Source organism: Lutjanus erythropterus, chromosome 11, assembly GCF_056507025.1.
Source record: "Lutjanus erythropterus isolate fLutEry1 chromosome 11, fLutEry1.hap2, whole genome shotgun sequence".
NCBI classification, from domain to species: Eukaryota; Metazoa; Chordata; class Actinopteri; order Lutjaniformes; family Lutjanidae; genus Lutjanus; species Lutjanus erythropterus.
Window position 1 is genome coordinate 39,050,511 of NC_139327.1, and position 27,993 is coordinate 39,078,503.

The following is a 27,993-nucleotide window of genomic DNA, read 5'->3' on the forward strand; positions in this document are numbered from 1 at the left end:
AAATAAAAAAAAAAAATATATATATATATATATATATATATATATATTAGCAGGCTTATATCTCAGCTGTTCATTCATTCATTTCAAGGAAAAAAATCTAAATGAAATTGTTAGATTCTAATTATTTAAGATATAAACTTAAAATCTCAGGACGGGTCGCAGTGAAGACCTGAACACAAACAGAACATTCAGCCTCGTCCTGCGTTAGAAAAGAGCAGTTTTTAAAAAACAGTCAAAGAGCAAGGAGAATAATTTCCACGTTTCACAGAGAAGAAAACAAAACATGTCAAAATAAGACTTAATGTTTGTATAATTATTAAAAATTAAATAGGAAACATAACACAAGAGAATTGCATACACACATATATATCAGGAAATCTCACCTCATGCAATATTCACAGGAAATAATCTGTTCAATTTTCATCCAGATTGCTGAACTTCCTGCAGTTATTGTGTCACTGTGCAGTTAATCAGTTGTTCTGTGCTGTTACTGTCACATGTTGAATATAATAAGAAATATGCATGAAATATATCACTTAGTCGGGGGTCGTCAGTTTACCGAATGATTGAAAAAGTTAAAATGACAAACATTTAACATTTCCAGTCCCTCAGATGTGAGAAATTACAGCTTTTCGTCATCTTGACATTATTGTAAACTGATTGATTGTTGCGTCAGAAAAAAACTTAACCAGGGGCGTTTTTGTTATTTTTTGCTGTTTTATAGACTAAACAACTGAGCTTTTTAGATTCAGACCTCTGTGAGAAGTCAGGACACTGTACGCTACTGTGGTGCACGGAAAAAAGGATCGGCACATTTGATTGTTTACAGTAAATTTATTTTTGTAGCGATGCAGGGGTGTGGTGGTAAATACAGAGGTGGGTAAACTGTAGACAATCTTTCCACTCTGAGTTTATGTGGGTTCTGTTGCTCCACTACACCCCTTCATTCACATCTGATCTTTGATGTAAAATCACATCACAGACAAAAACACCATGTGACTCTGAGCTCATCGTCGTCACCTTGCAACATCAGAAACGTCCCACGTCTGTCTGACACGTTTGCACGTGACGGCTCAAATGATAAAGAGTTTGAAAGTTGCTCCAAGTTTGAAGAGTTTGAAGATTTCACTGAGAATCATCCATTTATTTCCAGCAGCGAGACTAAACTGACCAAACTGACCAAACTGACCAAACTGTGGACAACATGAGCCAAAGCGAATGAGAAAAAAAAAACTGTAAATGACTGGGCACTGGGCTTAAGAGCAAAAAGTTCTGTGTAAAGAATTAAGATGTTTATAAGGCGACTTTTTTTTTTTTACAGACAAAAACGTGGACATCTGATAAAATATGATGCACTCTTAAAAGGTTGGCAGTTAAAATTAGATCCACAGCAACATCAATGTACCAAAAATGTAAAAAATAGTATATAAAACTCCCTTTTTTACAGCCTTAGTTTTCATCACAATCAACATCTGTTAACATTTTATTCACACAGCTGCACATCAGACAGCAGGAATAAAATAAAACAACTTTTGCTGTTTTATACAACAATGAGTACAGCTGAAGCTGAAGCCTTCTGGTGCCGTCAGCGGCGTCTTCATCATCATCATCATCATCACGTTCATTCCCCATTTTCATTCACGTAATCTGGCTCCTCTTCTGCAAAACAGGGTGGTCAGACTCTTCATTTACACATAAAGCAGATTTTTTGGGGGGAACTTTTATAATCCTGAGTTTTTTTAGGAGGCCTTTCACATGAGGGACCCGGACCCTGATCCGAGTACATCTGACCCCAAAGTCCAGTTTGTTTGTTTGTTTAGTGAAAAAATGCAGAGTTTGGTTTTAATTTTGAAACTTTGTTTTTGCAATTTTCACTTGGTCTTAGAACTTGAGATCTGTGCCCGAACACAACAGGACCTGACAGGTTATTTCTCAGTCGGGTTCGGGCTGCACTGTTATTATTTATTTTTAAATTCATTTTCATTTTTCTCCCCAGTTTAGTTGTTGCCAGTTCCAGTTTCCTGTGTGTACTGTCCATATCAACTAAACTGGGTTTTTGTTAAAGCTTTCTTTGAAGTGTCATGTTTCCATGGTAACAGGCAGTGCAAACAGGATTTCCTGGTTATGTCATGTGATTAATTATTTGTCATTAAGAAGTAAAACACATCCTCTTCACAGCTAAACAGTAAAACATGGACTTTATATTACAGCCTTTTAATAGAGGACCAGAATCCAACGTAACATCGTCATGTCAATATATTGAAGTTAAAATGATATAAAACAAAAGAAAAGCAGAAAATCTTCAGTCTGAAAAGAGGAAACAGGCATTTTTACTTTAGAGGTGACAAATCAGTGATCAGACTAGTTACTGATGAACTTCCTGTTCTGACGTTGAGTTCATTCAGTCTGTAGTTTCACCTCCGCTCAGGTGAACTACATTTGATTTGATTTATTTTTATTTTTGTGTCATGGGTTTATAAGACACCAGGTACAGCTGCAGTGTTCAAACATTTTCACTTTCAATGCAAAACTGAAGCTCATTTCATGGCTCAGATCTGAACTGAATATTCTGTCTTCTCTCCCAAAGCTTGACAAATAATCTGCAACAAAACAGTTTCCCTTTCTGAAGCACAACTCAAGTTTCTCGTACTCATCCAGCCAAAAGAAATCAGCATAAATACAGGACATTTTAGATTATTTTTAATTATATTTAATGCTGTTGTTGACTCTCACCTGTGTTCTGCTCCTTCACAACTTGGTCCAGGAATTCAGAGTTCTCGTAGTCGTCCTCGTCTGTTAGGTGAAACAGAAGTCTGAAGTTTTAGCGGCTGATATTATCGTTCACTTTCCTGCAACCTAACATACAGTTAAAGTGATTCTTTGATTGATCGTACCGTCTCTGGACTCTGATGTGATGTTTGCGTAGACACCTGGATCCTGATCGGCCTCTGTAGAAACAAAAGAGCATGTCACAGTCTTTTTTATAAGACATAAGACAAGAGAGATGAGACAAGATGAGATAAAATAACCCCAAAGGAAATTATTGTGCCACAGATTGCACAAAAATGAAAGTAACCACGGTTTTAATCACAGGGGAGCTAAAAAGGACGCGAGCTCCCCTGAAAGTTCACTTTGGGACATTTGAGGGAAACATCACGGCCCTGAAATAAATCGATAATTATAAACATATGCTGTGTGTCTGCAAGTTGCATGTTTATTCGCTCATAAAATTATAATTTCTGAATATTTATCTGCTTGTTTTTCGTTGCTGTAAATGAAACTTTTGGCCCAGATTATAACAATCCTCATGCAGAAGGTAAATGACAGGGAGGTGAAGGGACAGTCAGTGAGGACAGACGGGGACATGCAAGCAGCAAAAACAGCCTGTGATAATAAATGCATTCTTATCTTTTTTTTATTTAGCTTTTATGAAATGTTATTGACAATATTAACTGTCTGCAGTCGTAATGTTTTTTGCAGTAACCCTGAAATTGACCTCGCCACCGTGCACTTCCCTGTGTGTGCATGTATATGACACGTGTTATTAGGGGTGTTATAGAGCTCCTCTGAGAGCAGTAACATAAGAATGAACACTATGGAGTAATAAACATAAAGTGTTATAATGTGTGGACTGAATAGTGGATAAGGCATAAATCTAAACCAGTCCCTGAAAGATTAACAAAAAAAACATAAGATAGATTTTTACTAAAATAAGTCCATTCAAACAAGCTAAAATAGAAAAGTATTATTGGCAATAATATTGCAAAGTAATAAAAAGCAATATTGTACACGTTAGTCGTCCTAATACAGTATATTTAAGGTTATAGTGCAGAAGAACATGTAAAAATACTCACCATTTATCCCCCCGTTAGTCTGTTCATTTTCATATAGTAACATTGGGAGTGGAGCGCTGCAAAACACAAACATTACATTTTTAAAAATTGTGCTCTGTGTGTAAATAGATATGTACATTTCAAGAGCACATAACTGATCAGACGAGTGTTTCTGAAACTTTTTATACCTTTTAAAACTTCAGAAAATATTCAACTCTCAGGTAGAACTTTACTGTTTTGCAGTGTTTGATGCTAGTGGTCACTGTGGACACTTGACCTGTGTGTGGTGGTGTCATCATCATCATGGAGACATTTTATGTTTGTTTTATTTCTATTTGAAAACTGTCACTTTAACTATTAGGGAGAAACTCGACCTTCAATCAGCACGAGGGTCAGGAGATAATGACCGGATTTTCATTTTTGGGTGAACTATCCCTTTAAGTATCAACTTCATTTTTAACAGACTTTGTTTGAAATATTCTGCACTTCTCTTCACCACGCAATCGGTTGATTGTTTGGAAAAATGACCAAATAATGGTGATTTTTAAAAGAAAATTAGATCAACATGTTCTTGGTCTTCCATCATCTGAACACAGAATTGAACTAATTAACTTAAAAAATAAATGTTTCCACATTTAGGTTTTTTCTATGCAAATACAGCTCTGGTTTGATACGTCACTTTTCTGGATTTTTTTTTATTTAAAATGAGACAAGAAAATAGTTTAATACTCACACGTATGTATGTTCCAGACTTCCTGTTTGAGCTGCAACAACAGTGTGAAACAGTTTATATCAAAGATTCAGCAATAATGCAGGTATATAATGATAAATATATAAATATATCACTATAATAAATAAATATATGATGTGTTTATAGTGTGTTGCATATGTAAACTTACCATCTGTGATATTTTCATACTCTCCCTGTTCCTCAACTGCAGCAGTAAAACAAAATGATTAAATTTAAACCGGACCGGCTCACCTCAGATTTATGCAGATTAAACTTCAAGTTTTAAAGTGAAACCTTTTAAAGAAAAACTGGCGGATCTTACCTTCATGAAATTCCTCCCGAGTTTCACTGAAAAAACATGAGAGTCATTAATAAAGTAGCAGAACAAAACACCTCTAAAGCTCATTAATTAACACACTGGGCGGATGGATACGCTGCTGTTTGTGAAGAAGTAGTTCCAGTGAATTAAGTAAATCATTAATTTTTGCTTTTACATTTCTGTGAGTGTGCAGATTTAACAAAGGAGGAAAAAATGTGGTAACTGGTGATATTTGTAGGTGCTGTTTTAGGTGTGTTTTTGAGGCCACCTGCTTCCAGTCTTTATGCTAAGCTAGGCTAACTGTGTTCCAACAGCTCTGTGATGAACGCATAAGATGGTTTCAATATTCTAGTTGGTTACAAAGCAAAAAATATAGATATACATTTCCCAAAATCCCTTTGAATAAATGTTAGTGGCTGTGTTGAATATTTTCATACCAACCAAACTCCATTGGCAAAATCATCAGTTTTACCTCAGTAGTTGCTGGTCTACCGCTGCCTCAATGGCTTTGTTTGTTTGTGTTATTGTGCCACTTTGGTGTTTTAAAATGTTTGTTCAGATTCACCAAAGTCACACAGTAACACAAAAACACGAACTAATCGAGGCAGCGGTGGACCAGCGCCTCCTGTGGTCTGTTTGGTAAAATGACTGATTTTCCAAATGGAGTCTGGTTGAATGAGAAAGAGCGATTTGTTTCCCTTCAGAAAAAGTCTGTCTGACAGAAAAGTAAAGCAGCCTTAGATCCTCAGATGAGGCTTAAACCTTAATCTTTGTGATGTCATCTTTTTAAGTATTTTTTATTTTATTTTGTTTTATTTCATTTTTTTTTATTTTAAATTATTTTATTTAAAGCACTGGGCAAGAAAATAAATACAGGACACATTTAAACTGATAATGACGTTTTCAGGTGGCTAAAATTCATTTAGCTTCGGATTCTGTCCACTGCAGCACATTGTTCACTCCTGTCTGCTTCTCCAAACTTGTAGGTAATACAAATAAACAAATACTACGAACTTTCCCTTTATTGCATCACTGACATTCTAACTGGAAAGTGTGTTTACACACATGTGATTAGCTAACGCAGTGTGTTGCTTCATGACATTGAGCCACGACACAAGTCGAGTCGAGTTCTGCCTGAGAATAAAAATGAGCCTCAAACTCGACTCAGTATCTGTGTTAAAGGGACAGTTCACCCCAAAAATTAAAAACACATATTTTTCCTCTGGCCTGTAGCGCTGTTTATCCATGTAGACAGTTTCTGACGTGAGCTGCAGAGCCTTTTTTTTCCAGTATAATGTGTTCAAAGTGCCAAAAATACATGTGAAATTTGCCGTTCACACTAAAACTATCTGGAAGATTAAACAGCACTACAGGGAAGAGTGAAAAAAAGTATTTTTGATTTTTGGGTGAACTCATTTTGGTAAACTCAAGCTAACTGAGCCCAACAGAGCACCAAATTTGAGACAGGAGCCAGAAAAATAGAAAATGTATTTAGAAAACGAGGTTGCACTTCGACAAAAGGACTCTGAGTGGAGAACATATTCCAACAAACTGAAAATAGTCACGTTTCACTTGTTAATTCTGGTTACATCACCGTCGAAGAACGGTCACGTTTCGACTTCGAGCTTCGTCAGAGCGTTATGAATGTGATTACACAACGTGCAGAGGAGGACGTGATGTGTCACAGACTGATATCAGTGTGTCGTGTGATAACATGAAATTAGCTGATGTGTGTAAACGTACATTGTGGTTGAAGTTATCTGATTGGTTCTGGTGACTGAAAAATAAAGAAAAGTTAAAGTTAGTTAATAATGATTAATGATGAATAAACAAACTGCTGGTGTGGTGATCTTGTTTTTTTATTCACCTGTTTTTGATCGTGTCACTGCAAACATGCTCCCCTCACGCTGGCTGTAAGGAGAGCATTTTAATGTCAACATTTTTATACAGGGTTAAAATATGTTTGTCATTTTATATATATTATATAGTCGTATAACAAATATAACAAATACTTCATGCTCACAATGTCTGCGGGTTGTATATTTGAGTCTCTTCTTGAATGATCGCTGCAAGAAACACAAAGCACTGAAATGTTAGCGTGTGACATTTGAACCTGCAGTAAAACTTTGATCTAAGCTGCCAGATGAACAAACAGATCAGCAACAGTGATGAAAAATAGTCAGATAGGTGTTAAACATTGTAAAAAAAAAAAAAAAAAAAGACTGCAGTGCTGTTGTGCACAACAGTATTTCATGTTTATGTGAGATAAATTAGTTTTATTACTAAACTAGTGTTAGTCTGGTTTAATCTACTATAACCCCATAATTTATCCTAAATTCATACTTAAACAGCACACTGCTCACAGTAATCTTGTGCAATAACTGAACAGTGAAATTACTCTGTGTGCAATAATTCAACTTGTGCAATAATAACGCAACCGTCTGCAATGCATGCAGCTGTTGTTCCCAAACACTGGGTCGAGACCCGCGGGTGGGTCACATGAGATTGTATTTGGATCACCAAATAAATAAAAGAATATGGAAGAAATATAAGATTTATTTCTGCATTAAAGGATTTAAAATGTGTCTATTGTTTTATGATGACGAGGGGAAAACAACGGCTTGTTATTCATGTTGAGACACTCTGAATCATCTGCTCGTTTCTTGATGTAAAGCTTTCCATTCACTCGCCTTGTTATGACATTTAACTGTGACTCTCACAGCTGTTTCAGAGCCAAGAGACCAGTGATGTGGCCGGCAGAAAGAATAGTTAATATTCACGACACCCTCAGATCTATATTCACGCAGCCCTTTTTGCACGTTGGGCTGCTGCACAGACTATGCATGAACTAGAATCGAAGGTGCGCATGGACACGTACACTCCATGTGCTCAGAACGTGCTGGACGCATAAACAGACTTTATTTTATTTGTAAAAAATATAATGTAAAACAACTGAAAAAATCCATGGGAAAAGAAAATAAAACATCAACAACAGCAAAAAATTACAATAACCAATTAACTACAAATCAAAAACAATAAAATGACGATAATAACAATGGTTTCACATTTCTACATTGTATCTGAAAGTAGTCAATAAGGCATAACATAATAATAACAGCACGTAGTGTGGCTGAGAAAATGATGTGCGACCTGCTATCTTGCACTTGGCATTCGTTATTCAGATTTCATCTGCGGGTGCAAAATATTAGACTGAGGGTGCAATGAACGCTCGCACACCCTCGTAGAGCCGGGCCTGCACACATTTGTGCAGCAACTCGAATAACAAACAAGACTAATGTTGCAACAAAGCAACAAAGTCCAACAGAAACTGACTTTGGGAATAAATAATGAGGTATATAAAGCATCGACTTAAATGTCCACTGAAGAGACCTAAGGGCTCTATCTTCTGCTCAGAGCAAAGCAGCACACAATGCTCAGTGTTAGTTACAATTTTTCACGCCTATCACCCACATCGTGTGGGAAGCAAATGTAGTTGTACTTAAAATGAGGTGTGGTGAGGTGCATGGTGGGGCGCTTTGCTATCTTGAAGCAGCGGAAAGTGATTACCAACAAAAACCTGGTCTTACATCACTGACTCAGTATTTTCCAGCTATTTAAAAGATGCGTTATTCGGACAGTAAGATGCTCCCACAGAGGCGGGTTCACAGTGTGTGTATACTTTGCTCTCAGGGCACTGCAGTTGATCCACAGGTCATAAAAATTTACTTTCTTATTAAGAGCAGATGGGTTGCAGGTGGGAGAGACATTATTATCTGTTCTGTCTGGTTATAGCTACAATTGAAGCTTTTCTGATGAAATATTAGCGATATTTGCTGCAGTGACATTATTGCACACGTGGAAATGAAACTGAATGCAGCCTCTCTGATTATTAAATCATCTGTGAAATGATGTCAGATCTGCTTCACTACAAGTGCATCATTTGTCCCATGAGCAGCTGCACCTAAAGGGGACGGGAGATGACACTCTGATTAGTTTCATTCATGTTAAGTGTAAAACACCTCTTTGATCAATTAAAAGACTAAATACAACAACTCTGTGCCTTTTACCCGACGGTAATGAAAGCTAATGTCACACTAGCAGATTCCAAAGGGACAGTTTTGAATATTTTTCCTCTGGACTGTAGCGCTCTTTATCCATCTATACTCTTTTGGTTTGAGTTGTTTGGGAGATATCAGCCGTAGAGATGTCTGTCTTCTCTCTGATGTAACGGGACTAAATGGCACTTAGTTTGTGGTTGTTGTAGATTTGATCTTTTGCTCATACATCAAAAGGAGAAAATTACACGGGAGTTTAATGTGTCTTACGCTGAAACAAGGAGAATGAAAGCATAATCAGTACACGCTTTGTCCTGATGTTCCCTTCGATTCTGGAGTTTTGGATAATAGATAATGCTATAAAATATTCTGTGCCCAAATATAGTCAGACCCAACACATCTAAAGTATATAGAATTAGTGTATTGGTCTGCAAAACAAGGTAAGTATGATTGCACAAGTCTGAGACCACAGTTCAGAACCTTATGCTCCCATTCATCAGGGTCGGTCATATCCAATCCCTGATTACAGTAATGTTTTCTCTGTTCAGAGAGACGAGAGACATGTCCCCGAACTTGGCCGCCACATCAACACTATCAGGGACTGCGTCTTGTTTTCACCAAAAGGACCAGACAGCTGCGTCTACTGTCTAGACGGACAGGCGATGTGTCTGTGGCCTCCCAATGACCTCGAGGCCTTAGTTTGACCCAACATATGAAACAGTGATGCTCAAAGAACCTGAAAAATACATTTGAGAAACTCAACAGCAGTGTCTCTTTCCAGAAATCATGACCCTTTCAAGCTGAAAGAAAGTAGTTCCAACATGAAACTGCTCACACCAATGGTTGTGGATCATCTTGGGTTACCGGGTCATGAATTTTGGAAAGAGACACTGGTGCTGAATTTTTCAAATGAGCACCAAAAGCCGAGTCAAACCAATTGGGGTGAACCGTCCCTTTACCAACACGACTAGCTGGCTATCCAGCCATGTCAGTCTCCAAATCAATGTAAAGATTTCGTCCACAGCCTGATGTGACGTGAGCCATAATCTAAAGAAGAAGCAGCGGAGAAATTTTACTGTGAAAACTTGTCTACCCCAAATCGGCTTGCAAATAAAGTTAAAAGGGGCGAAAACAAAACCACGTTTGACCCAGACTGAGTCGATCTTATCTGCTGCCACGACTACAGCACACACACATCAAACACAACTGCACTGGGCCAGTCTGTGAGAAACACACTTACTGGATTTCTTCTTGCATCGCAGACAGAGGAGAGACAGCAGACTCAGAGACACCACTGACACGACCGTCAGGACTGCAGACAACAGACTGGAGTTTCCTATCATACCTAAAAGACACACAAAACACAGAAATTAACAACTGCAATATGAGTTAAAACACGGTTAAAATAAGGTTTAAATAACTGATGACCAGCTCAAATGTTTAAAGTTATTACTGAGTCATTAAGATGGTATTACCGCAAGTTTAACTGGTCAACTACGAAGAGTTATTCACTGTCATGGTTGAAGAAGCTGCTGCTTTCCTGTGAGCATGATCGAGTGTACCACAGGATGTGGTTGGCCAAAACAAAACTGAAACCCGGTCTGCCGTTTGAACATGAGGCTGACACCTACATACACTGACATTTAAGAAGAATCACATACAGTACATCAAGACAAGCGTGTAGTAAACTACTCCAGACAAGAGATTAGCTTCACTGAACACACGTCACACAAGTCATTAAGTTATTTGTATCTGTGCATCTCTGCAAGGGGCTGGTTTCACAAAGGCCCCCGTCCTGACTCGGCCGGTAAAGAGTCCTGGCGAATGGAACTTCAGGAAAAAGACCCAAACTATCGCAGAATTAACGTCTGTGTTTCTAAAGTGAACCCGCTGCTGACCCACTTCTTCAGCCGCTCTACGTTTCCTTTCTTTTTGAAGCAGCTGCTTGGCCAGCAGAGTTTTGAAGAAGCAACCCATAATAAACACTAAGTTAGTCCTGTAAGCAGGATTTCTAAAGAGATTTTTAAAACATCTAAAATACAATAATCTGAATTTTAGGCTTTAAATTGTCTTAAATACGATTTTTATGGGAAAAGTTTAGTGTGCTTCATATAAGTTGTTGCAAACTCTGTTCCCCGCTTCTTACATCACTGAAACCTTAATACATTTTTGCAAGTATGGTCGTAAAACAAGTCTTAAATTACATTAATAAAGGTCTTTTAAAGTCTTAGGTTTTTGTTAAAATCTGCAGAAACCCTGCATGAGAAAGCAAGAGATGAGCTGAGATGGACTTCATATCTCAATGTTCATCTGAAGTTTGTGATGAAATCTACAGATGTATTTTATCAGGATTTATGAAACTCTTTGACTCTGATTCTTTAAATGAAAACAGTGAATTTAAATATGGAAACACAATAAAGGCTCAGTCACAGCAGCATTTAAAATCACTCCACGTTTCCTTTCTTTCTGCAGCAGCTGCTTGGCCGGCAGGTTTTTGAAGAAGCTTAATTTACCAAGAATAAACGCCAAGTTAGTCCTATCAGCAGGGTTTAGATCGGCCCTTAAAAAGTCTTAAAGAGTCTAAAATCCAATAATCTGAATTTTAGTCCTAAAAAATATCCTGTTCTCTTTGCTGCTGTTTTCTGATAACCTTGCACCAGTGTGATGTGGGTATAATTATTCTCCATCTCACGCCTCTGTAGTTAACTGACTAACCAATAAACATTTAGCAAAGGCTTAGATGAGGAAGTTACGTACCTGAAGGTAGATCAGCCTTACACATCTCAACCCTGCAGTTTTTCCTCATTCTTCCTTAAAGGGATAGTTCACCCAAAAATGAAAATTCAGTCATTATCTGCTCACCCTCATGCTGATCGAAGGTCAGGTTTATTTTTTTAATCCACAAAACTCTGCTGGAGTTTCACAGGAAAACTGTGTTGCAGAAAATCCCAAACAATGGAAGTGAACGGTGACCAATTTTCAAATGAAAAAAACGTCTGGTCGTCTGCTGTAATCCAAGTCTCCTAAAATCCCGACATGCCATTTGCACACCGTCACACCACACACACTCAGTTCAGACAGTGTGCACGTGAACATGGCTCCAAGCTGAAGATCTACAGTGAAGATTCAGAATAAAAACATGGTGTTTTTTTTTTAGTCAGCTCGGCATGTTGGAGCTTTAGGAGACTTGGATTACAGCAGACGAGCAGCGTGGAGGTGTTTTATACAGTTTTTATTCTGTGTGAGATTCTGCAGCGCTGTTTTCCTGTGAAACTCCAGCAGAATTTTCTGGACTAAAAAACTAAACCCAACCTTCAATCAGCATGAAGGTGAGCAGATAATGACTTAATTTTAAGTTTTATGGGTATAATACCTGACAGATAATACTAATTAATGCATATAAATTAATAAAGTGTAATTATTATTATTATTATTATTATTATTATTATTATTATTATTATTATTATTATTATTTAAATACCTGCTAATTACTGTGTATTGTATTGAAGTGGTACATCACTTTTTGTATTTCCATGTCTTCCATCTTATTATGTTTTCAGTTGAACAAAGTCAACAAAAATATTTGAATAATAATAATAATATCTTTCTTTTCAAAATCAAAACATTTAATATCAATTAAAAATCCCCCCTTTTAAAATCTCTCTTTTAAAACACCATAAAACATCAGTCATTAGAGTTTAAAAACAAACAAACTGTGACGTGTTTCAGCATCAAGTTTTCATCAGAGAGTCAAACACATCAAATGAAACAACAGACCCTTTTATCATCAGTGTTATTTGGATATGTAGTTGTAGTCAAGAGAGGATGAAGTTTGTTTGTTTGTTTGTTTGTTTTCTTGGAGCTCTAACATGACCAGAACATCACAATAAAGGCATTTTAATTGCTTTAAAGGAAAGTGCCTTGCAGTTTTTTGTGATTTTTGTGCACCAGTTTTTCCAAATAGCACCGCAAACAAACTCAATTTGAATCCAACGTTTTTTGATTTACTGTGGATCGATGGACGTAGCTAGATTTTACTTTCCTGTTCAACCTCATTCTGTTATTTCTGTTCAACCCTTTAAATCCTAGTTTTTCTGCCACTGAAACAAAAAATGGTAAGAATTATGCGGGTCAGTGGATAATGACTGAATGTTCATTTTTGGGTGGAGTGTCCCTTTAACGCAGCTCAACTGTCACTGGAGAGCAGGTCTGGTTAAAACGCGGCCCGGGGCCCACGGGGTCATCACGGAAATACCAAAATTAAAAGTCTAGCAAAGACAGTCAATAGCACTTTGCTGACCATTAAACTGATATCAGACCTTTATTTTGAAAGGACTCAGTACTGTGTTCATTGATAATGAACTGTTTTTTTGTTTTTTTTTTACTGCCATCACTTACTGATTAAATATCCATGAATACATTTTTAATTGGTTAAATTCTTAATAGTGATTAATTGATTAATGATCGATCGCGAACATCCTTACTCCAAGCCTGAGCTGCTGCAGCTTTTGTTTTTTTTGTTTGTTTGTTTTTTTTTCCATCCATATGTCCTGGTTTTTAATGAGTCTGTTTGTGATCAGATCACCTGATTGGCTACTAAAATGCAGATGAAAGGTTTGGCTATTAATTCAAATTATGCTCAGAACTCAACTATGATTTTAAAAGTAACTAAGTAGATTACATCTTGTAATGCAGACTTAAATACAAAAAAAAAAAAAAAGATCATGATACACTCAGTGCAATGAGACCTACTCATGCATTTTTAACATTATTATTTTCTGTTGTTGTTTGTCTGTTTTGTTTGTTTTTGTGTTGTTTTCTTGTGTTTTTTTTTCCTTTCCCTTTTCAATTTCTTTCTTTACAAGGCCACAGTGACTGTATGTAGTTTGTGTGATTAATTCCAAAGTTTACTGTCCAAAATAAACATCAAGTAAATTGTTTCCATCGTTAGAACCGTAACCTAAACATGATTTCTTGTAAGAGCCTCGAGGGGAAGTTCAGACACTCATTCATTCAAAAAGTGCGACAGTGACTCAGAGTCACAGAGTCGTTGAAGACAAAAAATCTGCTTATCTTTTGTAATAGTTTTATATTTCAGACTTTTGTATAAATTGTAGGTTCGGGGGGCTGAAAATCCTGGAAAACACTTTTAATGTTTTCAAGTTTTGAAAAGTGTTTGTAACTGCTTGAAACTGTAATCACATTACTTTGATAATAAATTGCTCCCTGACTTGATTAGTTAGTTCACTTTTTAGATCAATAAATAAAACAAGTTGGATATTTGCTGAGTCAGACTGTACAGCAAGTTAATGATTGATCATTTATTGATTAATTGCCAAATAAAATTTAACCAGTTAAACATGTAATAATTGATAATCAATCAATCAATCAATCAATCAATCAATCAATGGCATTAATTGTGTCTCATTTGACACTGTTTAATGTTCATTGGATAAGGAAACTTAAAATTAAATTTAAAATAAGAAAAAAAGATTAAAGAAAAACAAGAAAAGAATGAAAATGAGAAAAAAGAGGAAAATGTGTGTTTCATATCTTAATTCTTATTAATGATTAATCAAGTAATCAATTGTTAACTTATTTATTTTTATTGTTATTATTGTTAGTATTATTTGTCAACTGTTATTGTTTTGTTTTGTTATTTATCTTCAATGATGTCACAGAATTCATAGGTGGTTGGGTGGAGGGAGGGAGGGTTATGTTGTTCAAGGGAATCCCATAATGTTACCAATTTATGCTGAAAAGAGATGTTATGTGTTAGAAGTTGAAAATTAATAAAGAAATGTATTAAAAAAAAAAAAAAAAAGTAATCAATTGTTGGCATTTTCAACTATTGAATAAGGAAAGTGTGTAAAATCTGTCACTCTAACAGGAAGTCAAATCTACTGACAGACAGGTGACACATTTTAAAACATTAAACTTTCTGTCACTAAACATAATTTTCGTTGATAAATAACATCTGATTTAATGTGATGAAGAAGTGAAATAATCATTTTCTGTATAAACATGTTATTTACCACAGCTGGAAACAGCTGGAAACAGCTGGAAAAAAATTTGACTTTGGAAAAACTGCACAACACTGAATTTGTGATTTTAGTTTAGTTTAGTTTAGTTTTTAGTTAAGACGTGCAAATCTGGTTTTGAGGATCTCAGACCAGACAAAGTCTTCAAGACAAACTGTGATTTCTGGCGCCCCCCTAAGGGGGCCTGGACCTCAGGTTGGGAACCAGTGGTTTATAGGAATGAACATGGACCTTGTTTTTCATACTTTGTACATGTGTCAAATTAAAAATAAATTAAAAAATAACCCAGTGAGACATTTGTTTTTACGTTGGAGGACGATGTGATCCGGTCTTTGAGGCTCCCCCTCTGTTCCTGTTTTTGTCCTCGTTTTTAGCTCCTCTGTAATTTCAAACCACACTGTGACCACTGATCACTGATTTCTGTCTGTATGAAACTTGAACTTGAAAAACCCAACCAGGAACAGAGGGATGCAAATGAACCGTGACAAGGAACCCCACATACAATACATCTGTATATTGTTATAAAATAAACAAATAAATATAAATAAATACATTTTTAATATGTACTTCAGTGTCGTGTCTAATTTGCCTCCTAAATGCAACTTTGTCGCCTCCTTGTTCCCTCGACTTCTTTCTTTACCCGCCAGCAGCAGAGTACTGAAAATCTGTACTCGAGTACTGCTACATTCCTGAAATATTACTGAGTTAGGAGTAAACGCACTGGTGTTAGAAATTTACTTGAGTAAAAGTACAAAGTTTTTGTGGGTCACAGGAGATTTTATTTGGGTCTCCACTTCAATAACTTATTGTGGAGGAAATTCTGCAAATTTAATATTTCAATCTGCAGTACGGCTTTTATAAAGCATTTAAATGTGTGTATTGTTTTACTGATGACAGTAAAAAATGAATTTGGTTAAAATGTTCTATATTGTTTTCCTGATAAAAGGAAATAAAAACAATGAGATGCATTAGAGCTGTGATGATTAATGAGTATTTATCCATTACTAAATTAATTGCCAACTATTTTGATAATCACTTAATTGGTTTCTTAGAAAAAAAAAATCTAAATTCTCTGACTTCAGCTTCTTAAATGTGATTTTTTTTTAAATTATTATTTATTTTTTGACTCTTTTATGACAGTAAACTGAAAATCTTTGGGCTGTGAGTAAAGAAAGACATTTGAGGACGTCATCCTGCGCTTTGGGAAACACTCATCAACATTTTTCAGACATTTTAAAATAACTATTAATCAGTTAAATTGAGAAAATAATCAACTGATTAATTGACTTTGAAAATAATCGTTAGTAGCAGCTCTGAAATGCATTTCTCATTCCTAAAGTTTTTCAATAAAAAGCGTCAAGATTTTATGCACAAATGAAGAATTCACATAATTTATTGATGAGGATTATTGTGACTTTGGTCACGATGGTTTGTCACGTCAGAAAACTTTGGTCCCCAGGAAAAAAGTTTGGGAAACACTGCTGTATATATTTTTTAATTTTTTTTTTTTTTTTTTTTTTTTTTAACTTTTGGCTTAAATTAAAATACATAATATAATTTTCAACTCACTGTTTCTGTATTTACAATGTGTTAGAGAGCCAGATGTTGCTGTAAAAATATTCCTTTACAAGTTAAAGTTCTGTATTCATGACTTTATCTATGAGTAAAATTACACAAGAACTGATTAGGCAGCAGCAGAATATTATTTTGGACAATTATTACTAATCTGTTTATGAAGGTGCATGTTAATACTTAAAAATGTTTCACCTTGTGGAGGAGAAAAACTTCAGGCTCTAAACTCTTTGACTACAGTTTAATTTATAATAACTGACATGTTTTATAGACAATATTTATCTTAACTGCTCACTACAAGTATTAAGATAAATGTAATAAAGTAAAGAACCTCAGAATTGAAATACTTTGTTACTTATATTTGGAGTATTTGTGTTAGCCCAAATAAAAAACTTTCTGTCTGTATGGAAAAAAAAAAAAAAAAAAGAAGAAAAAAGAAAAAAAATCCAACTTCTGCAAAATCATTCAGTAGTGTGGTTACAATTTCATACAGAAATGAGATTTTGTTCATAACTTCTCCTTTTTATCATCACTATGGTTACATTTAGCCACATTCACCTACAGAGGAAACTCTCTCCACCTTCATCCTCAAGCTCTCAGTGAGACTAAAACAAAGATTTGTTTATTCACAAATAGAAGATTTATATCTGATAGAAAATGTTGCTGTGTTTTACCTTCAGTGGTCCAGCTGCCTTCATTCTTCTCCAGTTTCAGACAGCAGCAGAACAAGATGTGCTTCCTCTTTCAACACCTCGCCACATCCGCCACACACTCAAGAAGAAGACCTCCCTGAAACTCACACACACACACACACACACACACACACACACACACACACACACACACACACACACACAGTCTCTGTGTGGTTTGAAGTGGACACAAAAACATGACTCCCATTAACTGCTTGTGTTGTTTGGTGTTTTAATTTAAGACACAAGCTGCTAAATGATGGTTTTAATGGTCCTATTCAGTGGTTATATGTCACTTCTGTCCAAAAAGACAAAACGCTACTAGCTAGTGGTCAAAATTCAGTTCAAGATGAATCTGACTTAACTTACCTTGAAGAATTGACTATTACATTTTTTGTGGAAAAAAGCAGAAAACAAATTCACAAGAACTTGAAAACAGAGTTAGCTAGTTAAGGCTAGCTGCTGAGATAGAGTTCGCTAAACCTAATTTACCAACTTTTTTTGTTTCATGGAATTAAAAAAACAAATTTGATGCTCCAACATGAAACTGAGTTTGTTATATAGCATAAATAAGACAGTAGCTGAACATTTAATCATAATGGAGGGGTGTAACAAAGCTAGCTAGTCCATCTATAAGCTAGCCAACTGCTGTTTAGCCTAGCTTAGCAGAGCAACTGAGGGTTTGGTCGAACTAAATCAGATATTTTAATGTGACGTGATTCATTTATTAAAGCAGGTCTTTAGCACACTGGGCAAGAGAGCTGAAGAAGAAACACAAACATATGTTTTTATGTATGTTACTTACAATTGCTATTGATCTAGCTATTAGTTTGTCGGTGTAGCATTAGCAGTTGTTTTGTGTGTCTAAAGTTGGCAATAGTTCCATGTAGCTAACTTAAGCAGATGTTCTGTGTATCTAACATTAGTGGTTGATCTGTGTAACCAGTGTTAGCAGTTGGTCTATCTTGGGGTTTGTCTGTGTGGCTAATGTTATCAGTTGTTTTGTGTAGCTAAGGTTGGTGATTGTTCTGTGCACCTAACTTTCACAGATGTTCTGTGAAGCCAAAATTATTGGTTGTCCTGTGTAGCTTAAGATGGTGCTTGGTCTGTGTAGGTATTGGCTGTTCTGTGTTGGAAACATTAGCAGTTGGTCTGTGTAGGTTATGTTAGCGGTTGGTCCAGCTATTGGTTTGTCTGTGTAGCTAACATTAGCAGCACGTTTTGTCTCATTTATCTTATTGTTTATGGTGATCTTCACTTTAGGGTTGATTTTACACAGTAAAAGGTTTTAGTTCTGTTTCTCTCTGTTTCCAGTGGAAGCCACTGGTCACAGGTACTGTCGGCGTTCTTTCACTTTTGATGGTGGCGGCACATTTTATTATCCTCACCAGGTGACTGCTTCCATGTGTGCGTGAGTGACTTCCGTTAATCTCGAATATTACTGAAGCAATCAGGCTAATTTTTTTATGGACATTCATGTCTGTATGCTGGTGGATCTCTGTGATTCAAAGTCTTTTTTTTAATGCTCCATGCCAGCGACAGCTGTGGCCAGAGGCGTTATGTTGTCTGGTCATCTCATTCTTGCAAATGCAATATCTCAAGAACACCTTGGGGAAATTTCTTCAAATTTGGCACAAACTTGGACTCAGGGATGAACTGATTAGATTTTGGTGGTCAAAGGTCAAGTTCACTGTGACCTCATGTCTGTCCCGTTCTTGTACCATTAACAGCTGACTTCTCTCTCTTCTTAACTGGCCTCTATGGGACACAAGTGACCAACAGCTGCTTCAATTTGAAATTGCGTTTCAGCTCAGGACAACATACGTGAAGGTTATGTTAATTTTGAACTTTACAAATCTCCCTATGACAATTATGGTGACATTGCAGTAGGTGCTTCATCATCTGTTGCTCAGTGGAGAGCTGCTCGCTGATGAATGACCTCTTCTAGTGTTTTTATTTGAAGTGTAGGTTTGTGCAGTATCTTTAACAGAATACTCCCTTAAAAAAAGGATTAATAAATATATCTTTTATTAAAGCTTGCATGTCACCTAGTTTAGCCTAATTTCAGGTGACAACCCCCTTGGAGTTACACGAGTTCATCCACATTTTCTTGTTCAATGGAAATCAATTTTGATTCTCCAACATCTGTACCTGAGTTTGTTACACTACATAAATAAGACAGTAATGGAGGTGAAAAAAGTAAAACAAATTAGCCTAGCATAGCAGACTCCGACTTCAGTGGAATTCGCATGAATTACCTTGAAGCCACATATTTTAATGTATTTAATCTATGATTAATTTATTAAACAACTTCAGTCAGTAGGATTTCTCCGAGCTGTTTGTAAATGCATCAGGATATCAAATGCAGATGTTTTGGGTTGGTAAAGCATCCTGAGCACAGAAAGTAATGAGGAAAAAATAAGGAAATACAAAGCAGTGGGCTGCAGGGTCTCTGCTGATGCAGGCACTTCTAGTGCATCATAAGTGATTATTTAAATGGATTAGGTAATTTTTTTTTATTGCAAAATGTTGCAGATTATACCTTTAAAAAGTTTCTGATAACTGCCGTTTGTTCTCCACAGACCTGTTTCAAGATTTTTCTAAAATGTATAATTTCATTTCATAGTAGTTTTACATAGCAACACGCCGTATTCTTCTTGACTGGAGACACAGACATTTGTTTATTGAAGTTAAAAAGGTAAATTAAATGAAATATTACAAGTTAATGAATTTAATTAATGACAGATGCGAATATTTCGCTGCATTTATGACTGAGAAAATTAGAGTGTGTAATTGTGAAAAAAGTTACATGAACATGTCAGATATATATTTAATAAACTTAAAGGTAAATCAGCAGATACAGTACTGAAGGACTTGTATTAAAATGACAGACAGAGGATGTGATGTGTCACTTTTATTGGAAACTTTTATTGTTAAATCTGTGGATGAAACAAGACAAAATGTGATGATGTTTGGATGAAGATGGCATGTTACTGACGGGTGATATTGATGGGTTTTTTATCGACTCTTTCACTCCTGCTCCTTGTCCTCTCCGTGGGTGATAACGTAACACAGGTTCTTGTAATCCAGGTTTCCAGCAACATCCAGGGGAAAGTTTGTGAACATCTGGTTTACCTGAAGGAGAATGAAAAGTCAGATTTATAGTAGAAGGGAGCAAAAACACTTGATCTATGCATGTTTGAAATGTAAAAGCACACTGAGCTGCATGTGTGTGGTTTTTCAGAGAGCAAAATGCGATATGAAATAAAATATATATTAAAACATTCAAACAGTGAATTGCAAGTTTGAAGAGTTCCCAATTTAAAATCCCCATAATGGTCCTGAAAACAGCAGTTTGACATTTTGGGAAATACACAGGTTCACTTTCTTACTAGTCTACTGGAAATCTTATGTTGTTTCTTGTGAACATTTTATGATTGAAATGTCTTCTATAGGCCTCGGAGATGAAATTCAACTTAGCTGCTAAGAGTTGCATGCTGGGCAATTTGAGTAATTAGCATAATTAGCCCATTATGAGGTAAAATAAAGAATAAACTCGCACAGACTTCTCAGAGTAAGTTTATTTTATTGTTAATAAATTAATATAACTCGCCACATTGTCCTGCACTCATAGCATATTAATCATTAATATGAATTTGGAGTGATTTACAAAGGAAAGCAGATACAAATAATTTGTGTATACCTTCTTTAAAATTAACTGAATCTATTGTATTTGTGTTTAATTTGTATTTTATTTGATGTAACTTCCAGTGATGTTGGATTCACGTTTAGAAGTTTGTTGACAAACTTCTAGAAACTTCTTAGAAGTTTGTTGACACCTCTCTTGTTATTTTCAACATGTCACTGTTGTTTGACTCAGAATTAGAAGCTCCAGCTGTTTTTTTGATTAGATATTCAGTCTAAATCACGCTGTGTTCATGCAGCATGAGTGCACGTGTGGCTGTGATGGCAAAGCTCTCTGTTTTCACCTCTCACTGCTTTTGTACCTTGGAAGTGAAAATTGGAGGTTTGGAATTCGGTTTCACTCCCATGTCCCCGTTCTCAGTTTCAGACATCACTTTCAGCTCAGATAACTTACTGCTGCTGCAAACTGAACATTTCCTGTTTCTACTTCACAATAAAAGTTTTCCAATGATAAGTGAGTGTCCCAATATTTGATCAATGGTTTACCACAGCGCAGCACGCCACACAGGTTTTCCCTTGGCTCGTGTCTTACAATATTAATAATTACAATATGTTTACGATATAATTAAAATGTGTATCCACCATTAATAAGTAACCCTTTCATCAGGTTAGGGTCCCTGCATCTTTCTGTCAGAGACATTCATTACCTCGTCCTCTGTGAACTTGTCAGCCTGAGACATCAGGTGGTATTTGATGCTGTGAAAGGAAAACAATCGTATAATAATATATATTATAATTTGAACAGATTAAGAATTTTTATTGAGTGGAAAAACACATAATTTCAACTATTTCTGCATCTACTATATATGACCTACTATATGTATGTGATGGTATATTGTCACATTAGGAACAATACGAAGAGTTTGCTTTACCTGTAAAATAAAGCAGCATGACCACAAACACGTTTAAATAACAAAATGAATTATCCTATAAATACTTTTTAAAAATAAAATAATTAAAAGTAAGCAGAGCTCTGTTGCACAGTTAAAAACTAATCTCAGTTAAGTAAATGTGTAAAACAAAATTAGAGTTTAATCATAAACCTTCAGCTTTTCTGTATTCCTTAACAAAACATTGCTTTGCTTGTTAGCTAGCTAAAAAGTTAACATAATTACATTTTAGCTAGCTAGCAAAAAAGGTTAAGAAAATGTTATACTGTTCCTTAGCAAGCAAAAAAAGCAAAACATTACATTGTTTGGTAGCTAAAAACAGTATATTGTTTATTTCCTACCGAAAAAGTTAACAAAGCATTGCATTGTTTGACAAGCAGCAGTGTAGCATGCTGACATTAGCATTTTGCTCAGTGTAATTATAAATACAAAGATTTAAGCAGCTGAAAATCTTGTTGTGAAGAAAATGAAGAAAACACATACTCTTCTCCTCTTAGGATGCCTTTTCCTTCAGGGTCGAAGATCTTGAATGCGTTGAGGATGGTCTCCTCTGGGTCAGTTCCTAAATGATGAAAAAGGTTTAAAACATACACCTTTAACACCAAAAAAGCAAGACAATGGTTTTATTTATGTGCAAAATTTATGAGCTTCATAAAACAAGCCACAAAATATATTGAACAGAATTAAAATACACATCTTTTTATGATTATTTCCATAATTATCTGATTAATGTCTTTTTTACATTAATGTGGCCCGTGCACTGCTCTTGTTAGCCTGGTGTAGCAGGGGTTTGTATGTTCCACGTAATATCCCGACTGACCTTTGAGCTTCTCACCAAACATGGCGAGGAAGACGGTAAAGTTGATGGGTCCAGGAGCCTCCTTCATCATCTCATCCAGCTCATCATTGCCGACATTGAGACGACCTGCACACAGAGCAGAACACACAGAAAGACTTTCTGTCTGATTTGGTACAAAGCACGGCTTGTTAGCTCTTAGTAGGTAAAACGTTATCATTTTGATTTGTAGCGTACAATAAGCGACAGTAAGAGGCAGCTCACCTAAAGCAGCGTATGTGTCTCTCAGGTCACCCTTGTCAATGAAACCGTCTCTGTTCTGGTCCATGATGGTGAAGGCCTGCAGTTAAAGACACACACAAGTTTCATCTTTCTGCAGTTTTATATGATATCATAAGTCACTTCACTTGTTGGTGTGCATGTTTTCACTTAAATCAAACACTACAGCAGCTTATTTAATCCATTAAGACACATTTGACCTGATTTTCAAAACTGCTGAGCCGATATTGAGTTAAAAAATTGTATGGCAATTGTAATGCATTCAAAATCTTTCATGAATAAAAGTACAAAGGTGCCACCAGCAAAATGTTGTTACTGTGTTAGCCAACTGGAGAAAATGTTTAGGTTTTATATGCTGTTTAATCTGGTTTAATGAATAACTAAGTAGCTATTACATCATATAAGAAAATAATTTAAAATGTCAATCTACAAAGTAATTAATGTAAAATTACAGTAAAAGGACAAATTGGAGTTAGGATGTTGTTTGCTTATCTTGGCATAAAGATTGTAGCTGTGCTCCCTGGCATGCGACAAAATAAAAGTATTTTCCAGCAGTAGTTGGGGGATTTGTTAGCTCTGAATTGAGTCAGATGAACTGCAATAATGTTGATCCATCAAGTCCCATTCTTCCTTAACCAAAGTTATTTAATACATAATAATTTAATAGGTAATTAATTTATCCTTCCTAAGTCCCGCCCCTTTTTGCTTTGTGTTCCAATGACAGTTTAGCAAGAATGATCACATATATTAACATCTTAAGTCAGTTACAATTAACAAAATTCGAGCTAATTTACATAAATCATTAGCTATTTAGTTAATTAGTGTTTGGCAACATAAGCTGGCAAGTTAGCTAGCATCCTAGTAACATTAGTTCACTTAAGATGTGACTCCATATGTCTTGTTTAAAAAAAAAAACAGAAAAAGCAGAAAAAAGTTTGCTCAACTGTTAGAACAGAGCAAAAGGGGGCGGGGCTTAGGGAGTGTTAGTTGCTTGAGAATGTTTTTTGTGTATAATAGATGAAAAAGTACAATTGGTGGAGCAAACTTAAAGCAGAAATCTACTTTAGTCTGCTTGCTCAGACATTTTTTTTATGATACAACACCAGATGTCGTCTCACCTCCTTGAACTCCTGGATCTGTGACTGCTCAAACATGCTGAACACGTTGGAGCCCGCCTCGGTCGTCTTCTTCTTTGCCTTCTTTGGTGCCTGAAGGGAGAATTTGTTTGTATATGAAACTGTTCCTTGTGGCCATGAATGTCTGTGCAATTTTTTGACTTTATTTCGCCTTTATTTCACCACCAACAGCTGGTTACAGTTGAACATTCTGTTTCTATAGCAACCACCACACCTGCAGAGATCTATAACAGTTTAACTGACACGTCGGCCATTTTGTCAGATCAGTGACTAAGCAAAAATCTCATTATGTCTTTTGTCTGCTTCCAAAATGCCCCTATTGCAGCATCACCTGCAGACACACACTTCACTACAGCTGTTTCATGATTTGTGATTTAGTAGGGATTTAGTTTTGCTAACCAAGCTAGTCACTACATTAACTGTTAGGCTAACTGTTGTGTTTTTTTACTCTTGTGGACTTCATGTGTTTTTATTTATGTTTATATATTCTGCATGTACATTGTTGTGAAGCTGCCTGCTGTTTGTAATGTAAACAAAAAAAAGTTGTGGTGGCGTCATTGCAGTAGGTGCTTCACCATTTGTCACCTGGTGCATGTCTGTACTCGAAAGAAATGCTCCAACAAGGACATTTATCTATTTATGTATTTGGCTTGAGTTCAATGACACCGACGTGTCCCAGGAGTCACATGAGACGCGCAACACTCACTGAGCTGGACGTCTAAATCTATAGACTTTACGAAAACATTGAAAATGGCCTAAAAACAAACACATTTCGTTTTTTTTTTCTTGAGTGCATCTGAGCATTTATATCATTTAACCATGACAATCTTTCCCACACACTCACCAAGAGGTTGATGGGACTTCATTTATATTTTTTAGTCTTCTAACCACTCAAAGTGCTTTTACAACATGTGACACACCAATGACAAAGGGTGCCATTCTAATCAAACCATTCACACAGACTGAGGGCAGCATCTCACTCAAAGATACTTCAACATGCAGAGTCGAGGGATCGAACTATTTTGTTAGTCCACAAAACTCTGCCGGAGTTTCACAGGAAAACAGTGTCGCAGAATCTCCCAAACAATGGAAGTGAATGGTGACCAGTTTTTCAAACATAAAAAGCCTCCATACTGCTCGTCTGGTGTGATCCAAGTCTCCTAAAGCCCCGACATGCAGTTTGCACACCGTCGCAACACACACACCCAGTTCAGACAGTGTGCATGTGAACGTGGATTACACCAGACGAGCAGTATGGAGGCTTTTTATATTTTTATTCTGTTGTTGTCTGAAAACTGGCCTCCATTCACTTCCACTGTTTGGGAGATTCTGAAACACTGCTGACCTTCAATCAGCATGAGGATTAGTAGTTATTGACTGAATTTTCATTTTTTTAGGTGAACTACCCCTTTAATAAACATTAAAGTAAAAGTAGAAATTAATTAACAAGTTTACAGTTACAAGTTTATTTGACTAAAAAAGTTTATTTGCTTTAAATAATTTCAAAATTACCTCAAATTGTTTCAAATTTATTCAACTTAAAAAGCCTTTAAATTAAAGGAAAAATTTTTTTTTTTTTTACAGTGTTTTTACAGCAACTCCAAGAGGAGCATCCTGACACAGCAGTGTGAGGAGAACAGACAAAGGAGGAGGATGTGAAGGAGAAGGAGACAGGCATGTCTTACCATGGCGACGGGTTCCTCAGTACGTTCTCAGTTTCCAGGAGAGAGAGAGAGAGAGATCACCTCAGAGTCTGCCTCTGCAGTTTTATAGACCTGACCACCACATCAGCCACCTGGGCTAAGTTTAGACAATAGTGGGTGGATCAAAATCCCAGATATTCCTGCCTTATAGAGCCTGAACACTTCACACCCATCTTCATCATCCATAAAACTTCTATTGTTGTCCATCGTATTGACAGGGGGAGCTGTCGCCACGGGGCGGATATGGGCCACGGACAAATGCTCATACCTGAAGTTTCATCCAAGCTAATCATAGCTCACAGTAGCACCCACACTAGCTCGGGGCTATAATAAAATAATAACCCCCAAGGGATAGAAGAGGCTTTAAACATTAGGGTGACCTTTGGAGGCAAATAAACAAATTAAAAACAAGTTTTTCTGCGTGTATGTCTCGCTCTCAGTGGAGCAGCTGAGGACAAAGGTACAGCAGATGAATTCACTTTAATTGTTTTATGGTATTAAAGTAACTGGAGCGAATGAAAAACACGGTTCACCGTGTGATTCTGTGGCACAGCTGTACCTCTGACATGGCCTCACAACCTTGAAACTTTGGGGAGACGCATGTTTTGGATGATTGATGTGTCATCTAAAGCAGGTGAATATTTTTATATCCATTTTTAGTGTATGGTTTGTATGTACTGTATGTGCAAGTGTGCGTGCGTGCGTGCGTGTGTGTGCGTACAGTCCTTTCACCATATTGACACGGTAGCCATTTTCCTCTGATGTCACGCCAAGGGTGGGGAAGCTCAATGTTGTATCATCTCAAGACCAGCTGATTAAAGTTTACTAAAATCTACTTAGCATAATATCCAAGTATTCATCATATTCACACAGCGGCCATTTTTCTCTGACGCTTAAATGCTGTACTGCTGTATTCTAGGTTACATTTCATATTAATCTAAGAAATCTGATAAATCCTTATTATTTCACCACTTCTTGATTGATCAGCAACAGAAAACACAATACATTGTGTAAATCTGGAGAGAAATCAGGCCATATTTCAAAGGAAAACAACATATCTGATAACTCATTTGCTACTGTGAGACAACAGCTACATCCAACATACAAGTGTGTTGCAAGAATTTTGTGTGGCAATAATGATGTTGGTAACACTAACTAGGAAGTGACTAAATACTAACATTCAGCCACTTTCTAGCTGTGTTTAGTTCATGATCAACTGGGAAGCAGTAAAATTATGAAAACTTGTCAGATTCTCCACTTTTACAGCTTGCAACCCCCAATATTTTAACCAATCTTTAAAATTTAGTCTATTGAAGGAAACAAGAAAGGAGAAAGTTGACTGAGGTACCAAGCTAGCTCAACTGTCATTGGAGAATAGAGCAAAAAGGTGTGTGTCAATTGGACACCATATTTATGGTCAACAGTAGAAACATATTAGCACTAACCCAATATAAAACCACACAAATTGTAATTTTTACACAAACTTTCTGTATCGTTTCACACGTATTTAACCAAATGGTGAACTTCATCAGCTGGTCTTGAGATGGTACTACATTGATGGTAATGTGTTGTTATTATTCCTACATGGGTTTGTTTCATATGTCCAATGAAATTCTTGAATGAAAGAAAAAGAGACTTACAGTCTCTGTTACAGAGCCATGGTAAGACGAATGGAAAAAAACAAGCACTTATTGTGCAAGCAAACAAACAAATGTATATAGATAAATAAATAAAGTCAAACATACAATAGTTTATGTTCAAGGGGTCAATAAATCAAGTTTCCATTTACTTGTAACATCAATTGTTTACCACCATGTAACAAACAGAGAGAAGGGAAAAGGGCTGGCAAAAAGGTGTTAAAACACAGGAAACGGTTTCTCACACTGATGTGTATCAGCCAACATCCTTTAAAAAAGTGACATTTTAGTCAGTCAGTTTACCTGCATCTTTTCTCATTTGGTCTTCTGCTTAAAAAAAAAAAGTAAACTTTTATGAGTTTTCCTCATATTATACTACGGCTAAATAAAAATAAATAAATAAAGAAAGAAAGAAAATTATAAATAGATAATTGTGTTAATAAACGAATAGTAGATAAATGATTTATGTATGAACAAATAAATATACAAATGAGTAAATATACAAATGAAAAATGAATGAGCAGATTAAATTTAAAATGTGTCTTATTTTGTTTTGATCTATTTATTTATGGTGACAATCAAGAGCTAAATTACATTTTTATTTA

The 27,993-nt window shown here is 36.1% G+C and overlaps 2 protein-coding genes and 1 long non-coding RNA gene across 3 annotated transcripts; all 3 read right to left on the bottom strand.

The window, feature by feature from the left end:
* Positions 1 to 1,438: 1,438 nt before the first annotated feature.
* Positions 1,439 to 3,084, bottom strand: LOC146319499 (uncharacterized). The gene is made up of 3 exons (XR_014771592.1): positions 2,895 to 3,084; positions 2,734 to 2,793; positions 1,439 to 1,659 (listed from the first exon to the last, which is right to left on the bottom strand). It is a non-coding gene; the product is annotated as an uncharacterized LOC146319499 (long non-coding RNA).
* A 1,504-nt stretch (positions 3,085 to 4,588) lies between these two features.
* LOC146319500 (uncharacterized) lies at positions 4,589 to 11,782 on the bottom strand. Its single transcript, XM_084730461.1, has 7 exons — positions 11,695 to 11,782; positions 10,178 to 10,282; positions 6,906 to 6,948; positions 6,750 to 6,793; positions 6,626 to 6,659; positions 4,886 to 4,911; positions 4,589 to 4,768 (listed from the first exon to the last, which is right to left on the bottom strand). The coding sequence occupies exons 1-7, from the start codon at positions 11,741 to 11,743 to the stop codon at positions 4,626 to 4,628; spliced, it is 444 nt and encodes a 147-aa protein (XP_084586587.1). The 5' UTR covers positions 11,744 to 11,782; the 3' UTR covers positions 4,589 to 4,625.
* An 8,368-nt stretch (positions 11,783 to 20,150) lies between these two features.
* Positions 20,151 to 25,802, bottom strand: myl10 (myosin, light chain 10, regulatory). The gene is made up of 7 exons (XM_084730076.1): positions 25,734 to 25,802; positions 24,031 to 24,120; positions 22,898 to 22,973; positions 22,658 to 22,762; positions 22,321 to 22,399; positions 21,595 to 21,643; positions 20,151 to 20,377 (listed from the first exon to the last, which is right to left on the bottom strand). The coding sequence occupies exons 1-7, from the start codon at positions 25,734 to 25,736 to the stop codon at positions 20,273 to 20,275; spliced, it is 507 nt and encodes a 168-aa protein (XP_084586202.1). The 5' UTR covers positions 25,737 to 25,802; the 3' UTR covers positions 20,151 to 20,272.
* Between the last annotated feature and the right edge of the window lie 2,191 nt (positions 25,803 to 27,993).

Coding starts and splice junctions, on each gene's coding strand:
- LOC146319500 (XM_084730461.1), bottom strand. CDS start 11,743: ATGAGGAAAAACTGCAGGGTTGAGATGTGTAAGGCTGATCTACCTTCA. Junction 10,283..11,694: donor TAAGGCTGATCTACCTTCAG/GTACGTAACTTC, acceptor TGTGTCTTTTAG/GTATGATAGGAAACTCCAGT. Junction 4,912..6,625: donor CAGATAACTTCAACCACAAT/GTACGTTTACAC, acceptor ATGTTTTTTCAG/TGAAACTCGGGAGGAATTTC.
- myl10 (XM_084730076.1), bottom strand. Junction 21,644..22,320: donor GGCATCCTAAGAGGAGAAGA/GTATGTGTTTTC, acceptor TTCCTTTCACAG/CATCAAATACCACCTGATGT. Junction 20,378..21,594: donor ACAAGTTCACAGAGGACGAG/GTAATGAATGTC, acceptor ATTCTCCTTCAG/GTAAACCAGATGTTCACAAA.